General features: G+C 35.8%; 1 protein-coding gene across 2 annotated transcripts in view; it reads right to left on the reverse strand.

Annotated features, from left to right (window-relative positions):
* The window catches only part of WDR7 (WD repeat domain 7), a 389,155-nt gene that overhangs the window by 262,174 nt on the left and 108,567 nt on the right, over positions 1 to 18,414 (reverse strand). For both annotated transcript variants that reach the window (XM_008013992.3, XM_008013990.3), the window contains exons 15-16: positions 16,225 to 16,994; positions 14,601 to 14,689 (exon numbers count right to left, since the gene is read on the reverse strand). In XM_008013992.3, the coding sequence (XP_008012183.1) occupies positions 14,601 to 14,689; positions 16,225 to 16,994 (859 nt within the window). The remainder of the gene's footprint in view (positions 1 to 14,600; positions 14,690 to 16,224; positions 16,995 to 18,414) is intronic.

Consider the following 18,414-nt stretch of genomic DNA (forward strand, 5'->3'; position numbering starts at 1 on the left):
AAGAGCAATAACATAAGCACACTTTTAATGAGTATTAAAAAGCTCATTTTGAATACAGGATTCCCCTACCCATCCCCAAGTATGGCTTCTGACAGGAAACCATTTTCAAACATGTTAACTATTTCTTACGGCATTTACTTTCCTATCACTAAATAATACGCTAATCCTGCAATTTCTTGCTTTACCAAATCTAAACACTAGCTATTGGTTTCCACCAATACTGTGGAAGATGATTTAACTTTGCCAAACCATATCTTGTAACCAATCTCCTTTCCTTTACTTCCAATATAAATATATATACTATCTATATATTAGATTTTTCTATTATATAGATATAGATATATTTTTATGATATATAGCTCTATATGATAATCATTTATATATACAGATAAATATCTCTATATGATAATCATTTATATATACAGATAAATATCTCTATCTCTATGGAAATCATGTTCAATGTTGACTCAAATAGCTTACTAAGATCATACTTCTTTCCTTGGACACCTTGCTGGGGATTTTTACGAATTTAAAAATTATATTTTCTCCCCATTTGCCTTCTTTTCTATGTACCTATTTCTTCTAAGTTAAACCCCTCAACAGCTTCTCAATGATTTTCCACAGAGCAGTGTCATTTTCCCATGAACCATCTCTTTGGAAGCCATCTCACAGCCCTGTTCATATCTGCCACATGGCTGCCATCCTGAGACTTTCCTTCACTGTCATCCTTCACTGATGACCATGTTGGGTCACAAGTGCTCCCCACAGTGCTCCCCTCAACGGCTTCACCAGTTCCTGAGCCCCATGTTTTATTTTTCCTTGGTTTACTTCTTTATTTTGATGGAGCACATCTTGCAAAACTTTGCTGAGAAAAGGATATAGTAATAGTAATTTTTTAAGACTATGAGTGTCTGAAATTGCCATTATTCTGCCTTTTTATTTGACTGATAGTTTGCATTCAGGAGTCTAAAAATGCAAAAATTGTCTTTTTTTGGGGGGGTACAGGGTCTTGCTCTGTCACCCAGGCTGGAGTGTAGTGGTGTGATCACAGCTCACTGCAGCTTCAACCACCCAGTCTCAAGCCATCTTCCCAACCTCAGCATCCTGAGTAGCTGGGACTACAGGTGCACACCATCACACCCACGTAATTTCTGTAGTTTTGTTTGTTTGTTTGTTTGTTTGTGTTGAGATGGAGTTTCACTCTTGTTGCCCAGGCTGGAGTGCAATGGCATGGTCTCGGCTCACCACAACCTTTGCCTCCTGGGTTCAAGCGATTCTCCTGCCTCAGCCTCCTGAGTAGCTGGGATCATAGGTGTGCACCACCAAACCCAGCTAATTTTGTATTTTTAGTAGAGATGGGGTTTCTCCATGTTGGTCAGGCTGGTCTCAAACTCCAGACCTCAGGTGATCTGCCTACCTTGATCTCCCAAAGTACCAGGATTATAGGTGTGAACCACCGTGCCTGGCCTGTATTTTTTTTTTTTTTTTGTAGAGATGGGGTTTTGCCATGTCACCCAGGCTAGTCTCAAACCCTTGGATTCAAGCAATCTGCCTACCTTAGCCTCCCAAATTGCTAGGACTAAAGGCAAGAGCCACCACGCTCCACCTTTCTTCCACATTTTTAAGAAACACATATCTCCTGACCAATCTCCGTCGTCCTCTCTTTAGCTTAGGGTTACTATTAAGAAGGCCAGGCCGGGCGCGGTGGCTCAAGCCTGTAATCCCAGCACTTTGGGAGGCCGAGACGGGCGGATCACAAGGTCAGGAGATCGAGACCATCCTGGCTAACACAGTGAAACCCCGTCTCTACTAAAAAATACAAAAAACTAGCCGGGCGAGGTGGCGGGCGCCTGTAGTCCCAGCTACTCGGGAGGCTGAGGCAGGAGAATGGCGTAAACCCGGGAGGCGGAGCTTGCAGTGAGCCGAGATCTGGCCACTGCACTCCAGCCTGGGCGACAGAGCGAGACTCCGCTTCAAAAAAAAAAAAAAAAAAAGAAGGCCAATAACATTTTTACTCCTTATATGTAACTAACGAAACTGTTAAAGTTGGTCCAAATGTTACAAGAAACCATACAGAGAAAATGAACGTCATATAAGTACTATGATCATGAAACAAAGATGTGTTTGGAAACTAATGACAAAAGCAATTACATTAGCAGCTATGATAATTTCAAATATACTACTTACACAATGTTAAAGTTTTGGTGGTATTGGTATTTCTGAACACAGCATTTCATAAACAAATTCCTAACCTAAAAAGTCACTGCAGAGTTCTTGGGCAATATGGGCATAATTGTTTGGGTCAGTTCTTGTAGGCAATAAATGAAAAACACAGAGGAAAGTGCATGGTATGTACTAAGTAAATACATTTAGTCATGTTATAAATTCATTAATACCACTCATCATGGTGCTGATACAAACAATATATGAAAACCTTATTCAAGTGATCGACTCATTAATAATCTAGACCCTCTCCATTAGATAGGAAACCACCAACTGAACACATATAGAAGTTATATAGAAATGCAATGTCCAAACATTCTTAGGGAGGAAAAAAAAAAGGTATCCTTAAAACACCATAAAAGAAGAACACAAAAAACTAGGGCAACAGGGCAGTACAAAGGTGCAGGCAGCAGAAACGTAAGGACTTACCAGAGCAGAAGGAATTAGCAGCCCAAGATGGCACGCTGACAAACAACAGGTACACAAGACAACACACGAAGGTGCTCATAATGTTTTAAAAATACAGGCATACTACTTCACCTGTAGATCACCACTGGATTATATCAGAAGTGCAATAAACACAGGTGTGATGAAAATTTTACCTTGGCCTATAACTCAAATCAAAAAGTCAAAAAACAGACAAAGTTTCTGTAAAAGGTCTCCCTCATTACTAATACACAAAATAAACCAATGAGTTCTCTAAGACCAAGAACGATGGGGAGAGAATTCATTATTGTAAAAGACAAATTTATAACATAAACACTAACTTGAATTCGGTATACGAAGGCTATTAAAATTTTCTACTTCACTGAACACTAAATAAGTGACAATGACTATATGTCTGTATTGGGCTAAGCACACAAAAACACACAAAGATTAGACAAAGTGTCTGCCCTCAAGGCACTCATTATCTAGAAAAGCATATAATAACCAATTAAAATATTATCATAAATTGCACTCCTGTGCATTTCCTCCAATAGACATAATAAGCACCGTGAGGGCAGAGATTTGTCAGCCCTTATAGCCTCAGCACCAATATTGACATATTGACTCCAGAAACATAAAGAGAAGGTTATCTATAGATTCATTCATTCAGTAAATATTTGCTGAGCTCCTTCTATGTATCAGCCACTGTTCCAAGCTCGTGGGATAAATCACTAAACAAAGCAGAAAAAAAAATGTCCCTACCCTTTGAGCTTCCACAGCAAATCAAGGGTGTACACCAATTAAAAAAAATAAAGGCACAGAAGGTCAAACACACAAAATTTTAAGGGATTCTCAGATCCATTCCTTAATATGATATATGGACTCTATGTTAAGTACTGTTTATTTCTCTATAAATCCTGGAAAAGAATAGTGATTAAACTATTGGTTAATTTATGTAACTCTTTCCTGAGGTAATTTAACAACGACTACCTCTTACTTCTAAGGTTAGACATCCTAAATTGAACTCATTTCTGAAAAATAAAGTTGCGAAGAACATAACATAATCTTAAACTTTACATTGCTTAAACTTGCTTGGGCACCTCCCACTGAGTAAAGATGCAACTACTAAACATAAAGATATGGTCACAATCAAGATAGCACAAGAGACACAGACCAGAGACTTATGTCATGAGATTAATGAATAGAGAGAAATACAGTACATTAGAACGTTGAACAGTTAGGCACAGAGGCTTACACCTGTAATCGCAGCACTTTGGGAGGTTGGGGTGGGAGGATCACTTGAGCCCAGGAGTTCGAAACCAGGCTGGGCAATATGGTGAAACTCCATTTCTACAAAAAATTTAAAATTAACTGGGCATGGTGGCCTTTGACTATAGTCCCAGCTATTCAGGAGGTCAAGGGTGTGGTAAGCCATGACCAGACTGCAGTCCAGCCTGCACAACAGAGTGAGACTCTGTCTCAAAGGAAAAAAAAAAGTAGAAAATCCTAAAGCCATGAGCAGACTTAGGGCTGTATTTGCCATGAATGAAAGTGTGGTTATTTGATATCTCTGATTGCTTTTTCTCAAGTAGCATGTTTCATAAACTGCAAAACTGAGTGTCAAACAAAAAAAATAATAAACTATATAAAAAAAGTAGACAACTGATGGTAAATGTTAATTATTGACAAACATTGAATTAACAAGTCTACTGTTGGGCAAAATAAACCTCTTGTGAAGATACTACTTTTCAATGAAGTGCCCTAATATTGGTTATGGAAAATTATATAAGCTGAACTATCTAAACTATCTTTATTATCAAACCCAAATATCTATGAAAGTTCCAATCCCCAGCTGAAGTCTTTACTTCATATAGATTATTTGGCAGCTGAACAAGTATTAGCCAACATGCAAGTGACAACTTATTGAAAAGACGCATATTCATGTTTGCAGTACAACTTAAAGACATCGTGAATCGATGTGCACAGTAGAGGAAGTCAGGAAATAAAAAACACAAGAGGAAAATATTTAAAAGCAAACCAAGCTAAGAAAAGCCAGAGTAGAAAAATGAAGAAATAATGCTCTAACTGCTGAAACCTTAGCGAACTCAGAGCCTTTTGTATCTCTTACCACTTCCAAACGTAAATTGGTTATTTATGTTCATGTTATCAACTAGATATATACTACTCAAGAGAGTATACGTCAGACCAACCTCTCTAACCTCCCTAACAGAGTTGTTAGGAGACAAAAAGAACTTAATAAATATTTTTGAGAAAACAATTACACTATATATTAATTCCAACACTAAAATAGAAAGTGAGCTTCATAATGGTATTCTAAAGTATTTTACTACGTAGCTCTCTCTCAGTAGGAACTGCTGGCCTTCATTTACTTTAGAAGAAAAGCATATGTGCTTTCCAAATGAAAATTCCTAACTCTATTGCCTTAAATAAATGCTTTTTTAAAAAAAGACCCAATTAACATACGTGTGCATGTGTCTTTATAGCAGCATAATTTATAATCCTTTGGGTATATACCCAGTAATGGGATGGCTGGGTCATATGGTACATCTAGTTCTAGATCCTTGAGGAATCGCCATACTGTTTTCCATAATGGTTGAACTAGTTTACAATCCCACCAACAGTGTAAAAGTGTTCCTATTTCTCCACATCCTCTCCAGCACCTGTTGTTTCCTGACTTTTGAATGATCGCCATTCTAACTGGTGTGAGATGGTATCTCATTGTGGTTTTGATTTGCATTTCTCTCATGCACACGTATGTTTATTGCAGCACTATTCACAATAGCAAAGACTTGGAATCAACCCAAATGTCCATCAGTGACAGACTGGATTAAGAAAATGTGGCACATATACACCATGGAATACTATGCAGCCATAAAAAAGGATGAGTTTGTGTCCTTTGTAGGGACATGGATGCAGCTGGAAACCATCATTCTTAGCAAACTATCACAAGAACAGAAAACCAAACACCGCATGTTCTCACTCATAGGCGGGAACTGAACAATGAGATCACTTGGACTCGGGAAGGGGAACATCACACACCGGGGCCTATCATGGGGAGGGGGGAGGGTGGGAGGGATTGCATTGGGAGTTATACCTGATGTAAATGACGAGTTGATGGGTGCAGCACACCAACATGGCACAAGTATACATATGTAGCAAACCTGCACGTTGTGCACATGTACCCTACAACTTAAAGTTTAATAATAATAAATAAATTAAAAAAATAAATAAATAAATAAATAAAATAAAAATAAATAAAATAAAATAAAATAAAATAAAAAAAGACCCAATTTTCAAAACCTTCCTCACTGCTCTCAAAACTCAACGCTTTTCTGAGAGAAGCAATAACAAAGTATTCCAACTTTAAAATCTTCAGACTTGACCAGGTGAGCAAATCTAACACCATCATGGTGGTGAATATATAATGCATCATGACAATGTCACAAATTATATGAGAATGTTTCTATCTACTATGATTACAGAAAAGGAAAAATGTAATTCAAGAAGAATCACCAACTGCTAAGAATCACAATGAAGATGATGAGGAGGAGAACAAATAATATCTCTAACAGAAGTCAAACTTAAATGAATCGTCCCACCACTGATTTGTTGAGTAGATCCTGAAAAATATTTCCAATGAATTTGGAAAAATAAAACATATACTATTGCAGAAAAAGCACAGGATCTAGAGTCTAAAAGCACTGGCTGTGTCCTAATCATACTACTATTACCAAGAATACATTAAACAAGTCCCTTGCCAATATGAGCCTGTTTCCATTTTTACCAGTAACAACACTCTAAAAATATCACAACTCCATATATACAAATAATTTTTACTTTCTAAAAAAATAGATATTTGGAACATTTTTAAATAAAGGGAAAGGAACTTCCACTTCTGGCCAAGATGGAGTAACAAGAAACAGATTCGCAATCCAGCCCAAAACAACCAAAGACAGACAAACAAAAAGATGAAATGTATAAAACAATGGTTTTCAAGCCACTGGGCACCATGCAATGAAGGACCGATAGATGGGAGACAAGCAACGTGAGCCCTATGACCCTATGATTACCCCAGCTTATTGCCTTAAGAGAGTTCCTAGGTGAAGCGACGTGGAGAACAAAGTGAGCAGCCCAGCAGTTTCCCTGAGTTCAGGAGACAAAGCTGAGTGTCTCAGGAAATCAGGCCAGCTAGAATTCAATGGACAGAGAGAAGGGAGCTGCAAAGATCAAAGTTCTTCAGAGGATCTCCCTCAAGTATTCAGCAGAACACCAATCAGTACATGTCTGTAAAGAAACTACTCGAGGTGGGGGGAAAACATCTAAAGGACCAGAAACAGTGCCTGCTCCCAACAGCCTAAATGGAAAACCTCATAATTCACAGGACATTGGCTATTCTGGAAGGTTTGACCTCAGTAATGGGGAGTAATTCATCTTAGAGCACTGCTCCAAATCCACCTAAAAAGTCATAAAAGCAAGACCAGGAAAGAAAACGAAACTGTTTCCACATGACATAACTGCATCCCATAACACAGCTCCAGATTTTTAAGAACACGAAAGTGTCCAGTACCCAAACAGGTAAAATTCAAACATCTTCCATCTAATCTAAGATTATCAAACATGCAAGGAGGCAGGAAAGCACAGTCCACAAGGAGGAGAAGAATTAATTTAAACCAACCTAGAACTGACAGAGCTATCAAAATTATCAGTGAAGGGTGCTAAAACATTTATTAAAACTGCAATCCATGTATTCAAAGCAGTTAGGTAGAGAAAAGGAAAACAAAAATTTTAAGACCCAAATCAAAATTCTGTGGACACATATAACAATGTCTGAGATTTAAAGTGCATTGGATGACAGTCGGGCATGGTCACTCATGCCTGGAATCCCAGCACTTTGGGGGGCCAAGACGGGGAAAGTTGCTGGAGCCTGGGGGTTCAAGACCAACCTAGGCAACACAGCAAGACACTGTCTCTATAAAAAATAAATAAATAAATTTTTAAAGTGTGCTGGATGGGACCAATGGCATATTACACATTGCTGAGAAAAAACTAATAAACTTGAAGATGTTGCAATACAAACTATCTCAAAACACAGAGAGGACAAATAATCCAGAAATAAAAAAGCACCGTGATAGGTGAAACAACTTCAATCAGCCTAATGTACATGTAATTTGAGTCCCTTAGAGAGAGGAGAGAGGAAAGGGCAGAATGAATATTTGAAGAAATAATTATTGAAAATTTTTCAAAATTAATAAACTCCATGAACCCCAACCACAAGAAACATGAAGAACACTACACTGAAGAACCACATAATCAAACTGCTCAAAACCAGTGATAAATAGAAAATCGTAAAAGCACCAAGATTAGTAATGTTACAGTTAGAGGAACAAAGATAAGAATGCCATCAGATCTTGTTAGAACTAATGCAAACAAGAAGACAACAGAATATCATCTTCAAAGTATTAAAAGATATAAAAAATCAACCTGGAATTCTATACCAGGGAAAAAAAAAAAAAAAAGCTTTCAAAAACGTAGACAAACAAAGATGTTTTCAAATGTACAAAAACCTGAAGAGCAGATCCTCACTAAAAGAAAGCTTAGCATGTGGGGCTTAAAACCTAGACGACGGGTTGACAGGTACAGCAAAACAACATGGCACATGTGTGCCCATGTAGCAAGCCTGCATGTTTAGCACATGGATCCCAGAACTTAAAGTAAATAAATAAATAGATACATACACACACAAAGAAAGCTTAAAGTAAGCTTAAATGAAGTCCTTTTGTTAGAAGAAGAATTATACCAGACCAAAATCCTACACAAAGGAATGTAGAATACCAAAAAAGGTAACTACATGGATAAATATGTATTTTTCCCTATTTCAGTCTCTTTAAAATATAATTACTATTAAACACAAATCATAAGAATAATTTGTGAGGTTTATAACATATATAAAAGTAAAATACAGGACAACAGTAGCATAATGACCAGGAGATGACAAATGCTAATATAATAAGGTTTAACATTTATATTAAATGTTAAATAGTATAATACCACTTGAATGTACACTGTGATAACTGAGACATAGACTACAGACTCTAAAAAAACTACTAAAATAATAAAATTAAAAATTAGCTTATAAACCATAAAGGAGATAAAATGGAATCATACAAAATTTTATTAGTCTAAAAGACAGCAGAAAAAGAAAAAGAACAAAAAATAAACTCAACAAAGAGAAAAATAAGGTAGCAGGATAACAGATTCAAACCTAACTATATCAACAATCACATTAAATGTAAATGGCTTATGCATCTCAAGTAAAAAGTAGGTCAGACTGGATTAAAAAATAAGACCCACTATATGCTGCCTACAAGAAACACATCTTAAAGAGCCAAATAGGTAAAAAGTAAAAGGATGATAAAAGGTTATACTATGATAACAGTAGCCAAAAATGCTGAAATTACTCCGTTATTATAAACAAAGTAAATTTCAGAGCAAAGGATATTACCAAGGATAAAGAAGGTCATTTCATAATGATGAGAGTCAAATAATCAAGAAGAAATAAAAATTCCAAAGGTTTATGCACCTAATAATAGAGCTTCAAAATACATGAAGCAAAAACTGGGATACAAATGTAAGAAGGAATAAACAAACCCATAATTATAGCTGCAGATTCAATACCCTTATTTAATTGATAAAGGTAAGCAGGCAGAAAAATCAGCAAATATATACTAAACTTGAACACAAGCAACTTGACCTGACTGATAGTCACAAAATATCCCACCCAACAACAGCAGAATATACATTCTTCTGAAGCACACACAGTATATTTACTAAGACAGACTATATTTGGGGCCACAAAACAAGTCTCAATAAATTCAAAAGGATTCATATTGTACAACATGGTGACTATAGTTAGTAACAATGTATTACATACTTAAAAATTGCCAAGGGAGTAATTTTAAGTGTTCTCAACACACACATAAAATGATACATATATGAGGTCATAGATATGTTAATTAGCTTGATGTAGCCATCCCGCAACGTACACATGTATCAAAACATCATGTTGTACACTATAAATGTATGCAATTTTATTGGACCATAAATAAACACAATCAATTGAAAAAAATGCCAAAGGATTCAAACCACACAAAATACAGTATCTGATCATAAAACGAAAACCAGTAACAGACAGATCCTAGGAAAATCCCCAAGTGTTTTGAAATTTTATTAACGCATTACTAAATTATCCATGGATAGGTAAAAGAAAAAAAAATCAAAAGGAAAATTAAAAGTAATACATGGCAAAGTATGTGTAATGCCACTAAAATAATACTTAGGGGAAAATTTGCAGCATTGAATGCCTATATTAGAAAAGGAGAAAGGTTTTAAATCAATGATCACAGCTTTTACCTTAAGAAACTAAAAAATAAGAGCACATTTAAAATGGAAAAAATAAATAATAATCAAATCAAAAATCAATGAAATAGAAAAATAATAGATATTGATGAATAGAAAGCTGGTTCTTTGAAAAGATCCATAAAATTGCTAAGCTACAAGCCAGACTGATCAAGAAAACAGGAAAAAACATAAATTATGAATAACAGAAATGAAAGAGTAAATATAATTTCAAATCCTACAAATATGATAGTAAAAGGAAAATAAAAGATTATGCACAACTTTTTGATGATAAATTTGACACAAATGATCAAAGTTCACCCAAGTAGACATTTTTAAAAACAAGCAGAATAGCCCTATATCTAGAGTACTTTTAAATCTGTAGTTAAAAACCTTCCCATAAAGAAAACTCCTGGGCTTTCACTAGTGAATTAGATCAACCAAATATGGAAGAATGAACAAACTACACACACCCTTCCAGAAAATACAGGGAAAGGGGCTACCTCCGAATTCATTCTGTGAGGCCAGCATTGTCCTATCAGCAAAACTGGACAAAGGCATTAATAGAATTGAAAACTGAAGACCAAACTTCCTCATGAACACCCTTAACAAAATTTTAGCAAATTGTACCTAACAAACTATGAAATTGGTAATTCAAAATGTGGTCTATATTGCCAGGTTGTTTTAAAACTCAAAAGTCAATATACTTTGTCTTATTAAGAAAAGACAAAAATCAAATAATCATTTCAATAGATGCAGAAAAAACATCTGAATAAAGTCTAACATCTATTCATAATTTTTTAAATCTCAACAAACTAAGAATAGAATGGAACTTTTTCAACCTGATAAAGAACATTAAAGAAGGCCTGGTGCGGTGGCTCACGCCTGTAATTCCAGCACTTTGGGAGGCCAAAGCGGCAGGATCATGAGGTCAGGAGATGGAGACCATCCTGGCTAACACAGTAAAACCCCAAATCTACTAAAATTACAAAAAATTAGCCGAGCGGGGTGGGGGGCGCCCGTAGTCCCAACTACTTGGGAGGCTGAGGCAGAAGAATGGTGTGAACCCGGGAGGCGGAGCTTGCAGTGAGCCGAGATGGCGCCACTGTACTCCAACCTGGGCAACACAGCCAGACTCCATCTCAAAAAAAAAAAAAAAAAAAAGAAAAGAAGAAAAACTCACAGCTAACATTACACTCAGCAGTGAAAGACTCAATGCTTTATCCCTCAGATCAGGAATGAGGCAAGAATGTCTGCTCTACCTTTTTCAATTCAACGTCATTCTGGAAGTCCTAACATGTGTAATAAGGTAAGAAAAATAAAATAAAATGCATACTAATTGAAAAGAAGTAAAATTATCTTTATTTACAGGTGATACGAGTTTTGGCACACACACAAAAGAAAGAAGGGCTGAAAATCAGTACATAGCCATCCATCTTAAGAAGTCAAAAAAAAAAAACCTAGCACACTGAATCCAAAACAATGGGGGAAGATGTAAATATAGAGCAGAATTTAAGGAAGTGGGGGAAAAATATGGACTAGAAAAGATAAAGTCAAATTGAGTTCATTAAAATGACTAATAAGATTGATAACCCCCTGGTAAGACAGATGAAGCAAAAAGAGAGAAGACATAAATTATTAAAATCAGGAATAAAAATAAGGACACACCACAGACACCGGAAAGATTTATTATAATCTCAAATGTCAATATATTTGAAAATTTAGAATCAGAGAAACTCCTAAATATGTACTACTTAACAAAACTGACACCAAAGAAACAAAATCTGAAAAGTCAAACAATGAGATAAGTTGAACCCAGAATTAAAAACTGCCTACAAAGAAATTTCTAGATCTAAATCCAGCAAATTTAAATCTAGAGTTTGAATTTATGAAAGAAATGTTGCCAATCTTATACAAACTCTTCATGAAAATAGAAAAAAAAGAAAACATTCCACAACTCAAGTTTTTGTAACCTAAATAATCTGAAAGCTTCTAACAACATTAGAAAAAAAAAGTTTTCCTCAATAAAAAAATGAATAAATCAAATACAATAATTTATAAGACAATAATATATCACAACAAAATTGGTTTTATTCTAGGATGCAATACTGTGTTTACGTTCTAAATTTGCCACATTAATAGAGGAAAATTAAAAGTTACACAATCATCTCAATCAATATAGAAAAGGTATGATAAAATCCAAATACACTGATGATAAACATTAGCAAAGAAGGAATAAAAGGTAACTAGTTTCTTAACATCTATAAAAGCACACAGGAAATATCATAATTATGAAAGGTTTAAAAGTTTTCCCTTTAAGACTGGGAATAGAAAAGGTTATCTCATATGATTACCCTGACATTCAAAGGAATCCCCAGATAAATTATTTTAATTAATAGGTGAATTGAGCAAGATTGCTTGATACGATATTAGTATACAAAAATCAACTGCATTCGATACTGGGGCACAGAAATGAAAAACAGTTAAACATTACCAGTTAAGAAAATTTTTTTAAATCGAATATCTGAATCCAATATTTAGATATATAAATGTTATATATCTAAAAAATATATAAAACCTGTACACATAAAACTATAGTTATGATAAAGAACACCTAAATAAATATAGAGACATATTAAGTTGATGTATAATGAGTGAAGCCCATAAAGATATTAATTATCTCCAAACTTATCTAAATTCAATATAACTGCAATTAAAATCACAACAGGTTTCTGTGGCAATTGAGAAACTGATTCTAAAATTTATATTGCAATTCAAACGGACAAAAATAGCCAAGACACACTTTAAAAAGAATAAGGTGGTAAGATTTCATCTACTGAATATCAAGTCTCATTACAGAGCAACAGTAATTAAGACACAAGGCTAGACAAATCAGTCAACGGAATCAAACAGCCCAGAAACATACTATCATCTACAAACAAATTTTATTGGCCAGATGCAATGGCTCGTGCCTGTAATTCCAGCACTTTGGGAGGCCAAAGTGGGTGAACTGCCTGAGCTCAGGAGTTCGAGACCAGCCTGGGCAGAAGGGCAAAACCCCATCTCTACTAAAAATAGAAAAAATTAGTCAGGCATGGTGATGTGCCTGGGGTCAGGGAAATGAGAAGGGTGACCGTGTGGGGTTGGAAATGATGGATGGGAATGGCATAGAAAGTGTGGGAGTTTATCTTCCATAATGAGAACCATCTGACAGTGCCTAATGCTGAAAATCAAGCAAACCATTTAAGGATGTTAAAGTAAGTCTCACATAATCAGCTAAGACAGATAAAAGTACTTGTCCTGTGGAAGGGGACAACTACAGATGTAAAGTTGGGGGTCTACTATTTAACAAACCTTGTAAACTACTGTTTGACTCCTTCAAACTTAAAAAAAAAAAGTATAGGGGTAGGGGAGAAAAATGCCAGTAGGCCACCATTTATAAGCAGAACCTACATCAACCCATCTGTTGCTTACTTCTTTACTTTTCTCTATCACATTCTGTGAAGAGTCAGTATTAACTCTTTGCCTAAAGGAAAGTTCTCTAAGTAGACATAACTCCCCAACTCTCTTGATTAGCTCATTTGTCAGTCTTAATAGGAATATAAAAGATATACACAGATACATCTAAGTATATTAATTATACTCAGGAATATGTAGGAATTATTAGTAAAGGAAGAGAAACTCAACCTTTCTTCTCTTCTATCTCCTAATGAAAAGCAAAGTATAGGTGAAAGTTAATTATATAATGACTTAAATAAAAAGAAAAGATAAAAAGAATAGTTTAACAAGGATTTCCGCTTGTGAATCACAACACATGAACTATGGGAAAATGGCAGGAGATGAGCTATAGTATGGAACTATGAACTTAAGCATTTCTAAATGTAGTTTAAAATACATATAACTTTTAAGCCGGGTGCGGTGGCTCACGCCTGTAATCCCAGCACTTTGGGAGGCTGAGGCAGGCGGATCACAAGGTCAGGGGATTGAGACCACCCTGGCCAACACGGTGAAACCCTGTCTCTACTAAAAATACAAAAAATTAGCCGGGCATGGTGGCGGGCGCCTGTAGTCCCAGCTACTCTGGAGGCTGAGGCGGGAGAATGGCGTGAACCCGGGAGGCGTAGCTTGCAGTGAGCCGAGATGGTGCCACTGTACTCCAGCCTGGGTGACAGAGCTAGACTCCGTCTCAAAAAAAACAAAAAAACAAAAAAACAAAATACATATAACTTTTAAACTCAAGATACACACAATTAAAACACTACTGTTGTCAAGTTAAGGTGCCCCTAATATATAAAAATTAGGCCAAAGACAGTATAATAAAATTATTTGAAATATGTTCATTTATCACTTTCTAAATAAATCGGATTTATTCTTAACTGACAACTTAATTATCCATATTTACATCTGGAATATAACAACTTTTCTCTCTTTTAACAACCCAAGACAAACAAATATTATGATTATACATTAGCTCTGCCTCCTCAGTTTCTAGAGCTGAAATGTCATGTCAATTACTTAATAAGATTTAATTTTACCTTGTTTAATCTGTCCTTGCACAATATTACTGGAAGTTGGAGGGGAACCCCTTGCCTTAGAAAGGTCTGGGGTGCTTGGTCTAGGTGGCCTTAAAAAAGAAGAAAAAAAATACAAGATATATTTTGACACCGTCATGTTTCCAGAACTATTTAAAATAAAAAATTTTCTACTTCTAAACAAATCACAAAACAAACATATATAGAACATTTTCAATTTACCATTCCAGAAAGATTATTTTGGTTTGGACCTATTAACGTTTTCCATTTCAAATGAGTAAATGATTAGCAAGTAAAAATCTGACATGTACAATTTGTGCTTTATATTAGTTTAAGAAATATTTTCTAACATTGTACTTAATCCTTTGTTCTTTAATATTCAGATGCTGAGATTTCAGCCTACTCCACAGCATTAGTCCAAGTGAATTCACAGAAAGATAGATTAAAAGCATTCAGCCCAAAAACTTGAAAACAGTCTTTAGGCATTAAGAAATCTTGGACTGCAGAGGCATACTGTCTCAGTTGTAAATTCTGACACTACCACTTACTAGCTATGTTACTTTGGGCACATTACATCATCTCTCTGTGTCTCAGTTTTGTTATCTGCAATAAAGGGATAATAAAAGTACATACTAGTTATAGGGTTAAGGGCACTAACAAGTTAGTTTTTGTAAAGTACTTACAACACAGACCGACACAAAGTAAGTGCTATGTAAGTATTTGTTAGAATTGTTTTTAATTCTTCATATGGTAAATGCTCAATAGAGTATAAAAAAAAGTTGCCTCCATAAAAAGACAAATTGAGTCTAAGCATTCTAGAAATATTAAAATAGTATTCTGCATTTTAAAAAGTTTTTTCTTTCTCTATTGAAAAATTCTGACTATACTTCTCACAAATTTCTGAAGCCAAATCTCTGAACACATGCCAGTCATTACATATAAGTTACAATGTGAAGAAGCATTTAACCAAATACACTATTTTTATTTTTATTTTTTCTTTTTGGAGACAGAGTCTTACTCTGTTGCTTAGGCTGGAGTACAGTGGCACAATCATGGCTCACTGCAGCCATGAACGTCCAGGCTCAAGCAACCCTCCCACCTCAGCCCCCCAAGTAGCTGGGACTACACACATGTAACCACCATGCCCAGCTAATTTTTTTTATTTTGATTTTTGTAGAGGCAGGGTCTCACTATGTTGCTCAGGTTGGTCGCAAACTACTGGCTTCAAGTGATCCTCCTGCCTCAGCCTCCCAAAGTGCTGGGATTACAAGTGTGAGACACCATGCCCAGCCTCAAATATATATTTTGAATTGAATATTAGGGCAAACTTCAAGTACATATACAATTTCATAATTATATTTACAAGAGCTAGTCTATATGACTACCTCTCCCATTCCAAATTTTTAAAAAATAACATCTAAGTATGCCAACGTATACATAAAATAGTATAATTTTATTATGTTTTAACCAGGCATTTTGAAACTGGTGTTTTAAAACATAAAAAGGAAAAAACTGAGATGACACTAATATAATAAAGTGTAGAGCCAAAAAAGAGTAATCAACAATGAAAAAATAAAACAGGTTTCTTTTTTTGAAACTTAATAAAATCAAACTATCATGGTCACACCTGGTAGGACCCTTCTTCATATGATCACCAATAAAAGTTGCATTGGTCATACTCATTAAAGTATTTGCCAAAGAAATGATAGACAGGAGATGCTGTGTGGTGACAGCACGGGACACTCCATAAGTTCCCTTTCCTACTCCCTCAGTCGCTGGCAGCTTCCTTCCCACTTCTGATTTCCCGTGTGACGGTTTACAAGCAGGCTGATTATAACCCGGCAGCATCAGTGACATGTGGCCTCCTCTCGACAAGAGACCAAACGATACTGTGCAGTGGGGTTTCAGCATTCCAAGGCGATCCAGGCAAACTTCATCCAGTACTTCATTCAAACCCCAGGCGTGAAGGCAGGACATAAACAGCTTTGCAGTGTCCATAGTTAAATTATATTCTAATAGGGTCAAAGGCTTTGATTTGCTGGACCGATATTCAGGATCACTTTCTTCCCTTCTCTGCCTCATTATCTCCTCATCCTCCTCTTCATCATCAAGGAGGTGTTCCTTGATGTTCTCTTTGATCGTTTCTTTCACTTGTTGGAAGAGAACTGCTGCCCGTTTTCCAGTTAAAAAAGAGCCCCCTTTGTCTGAACTGCCAGATGCTTTTTGCAGATTCTCTGGGGAAATAAGCGCAGTATTCGGCCTAGAGGCTTCTTCAGTCAGGAGTTGAATAATCAACGCTTCCACATCAAAGAATAGCACATGTATATCCGGGTCTGTTAGGTTTGTCTTTATTGCTTGAACCATCAGGGAGTTATGAGAATATTTAGGTAAATTTCCCTGTAATAAATATTTTTAAAAGATAGTTATAATTAAAAGTGCTTAATTTCATACATTAATTAATAAGCAATAAATAATCAGAGGAATTAATATGCTTATTAAGCTGTCCTTCTAGAAACCTGTATCATGAAAAGTAACATACTAACTTTGCCGATCAGCAGCATGTAACATATCAGCTTACACAATTAGAAGAACTTCATGCTGAAACAATCACAAAATTGCCAATTAGTTTAAAAACCAAGAAAATAACAGTTTATTATTGAAGCAGGGAGTCTCTTTACTCATAGTACAGATTAAAACTTGTTTCAATAATTTAGGAGCAAATCCTGTTTCTGAGAACAAACTACTGTTCCACCTGATGGAATAATCCGTTTATCGTGGCTCCTGATTCTTTAAGTTGCTACAACCATCATATCCCTCCTTTTTCCATTTTACCTTCAATCTCCCTATTCAAAGATTCCATTTCCTGAATAAAGAACATATTAGAGTTTACTTAGATCCTTTAAAAAATGCCATCTTTTGACCATGCTCCCTTGTCTATTTCTCTCCTCTTCTAGCCAAATTTAAGTCCTTTTTAGCAAAATTTACTGAAAGTAGTAGACTAATCCAATGAAAATTCTTCAGTCCTTCTCTTCCTTAATGTCTTTGCAGTATATGACATTGTTATTTTTTGCTGAGACAGAAAGAAAAAGAGACAGAGACAGAGAAAGAACTAAAAGAAAGAATAAAAAGCCGCCTCCCCAGCATCCTGGAGCGTAATAAAGACTTAACTGGAGAGTACTTCCTGGTAAGTCTTCTACCTCTGTCAATCTCCCCCTCTCAGGCAGCTGCCCTGATAACTCATTCTTCCTCCCACATGGGAACTATCACCTATATGTAGATGCTTTCTAATTTCCCATCACCAGCCAGACCAGTCTCCTAAAGGAGTTTCAATCCTTTATCCCCAGTGGTTTGTATTGGGAGATCCCACAGTACCTACCTCGCTTTTTAACGTTCTCATCGCCACCCCTCACTAAACCTGCTGGGCCTCCTGATTCATCAGTTGGAAATCATTCCATTTTCTTCCTATCCCACTGTCACAACAGAAATTCAGACCCTTATCTTTGCTCCTCAAGACAGGTTTCACTGTCCCTGGTCTCTTACTCCAACACATGTGACCTCTAAAGAGCCACAGACTTCTTTCTGAGGCAAAAATCTAATCATGTCACTCTACCAAAAAATTTCCATTATCATGAATTATTAAGAAAAATAGACAAGACAAAAATTCTTAAAAACTAAACAAAACATAAGTGAATATCTATCTGATCTTGAGATGAGAGTGGACTTTCTAAACATACTTAAAAGTTCACTATGATAAAAAAAAACATGTTAAATGACAACTAAAAAATAGGAATAAAATGTTCCAGAAATAGGACTAATG

The sequence above is a fragment of the Chlorocebus sabaeus genome, chromosome 18, assembly GCF_047675955.1.
Source record: "Chlorocebus sabaeus isolate Y175 chromosome 18, mChlSab1.0.hap1, whole genome shotgun sequence".
Taxonomy (NCBI): domain Eukaryota; kingdom Metazoa; phylum Chordata; class Mammalia; order Primates; family Cercopithecidae; genus Chlorocebus; species Chlorocebus sabaeus.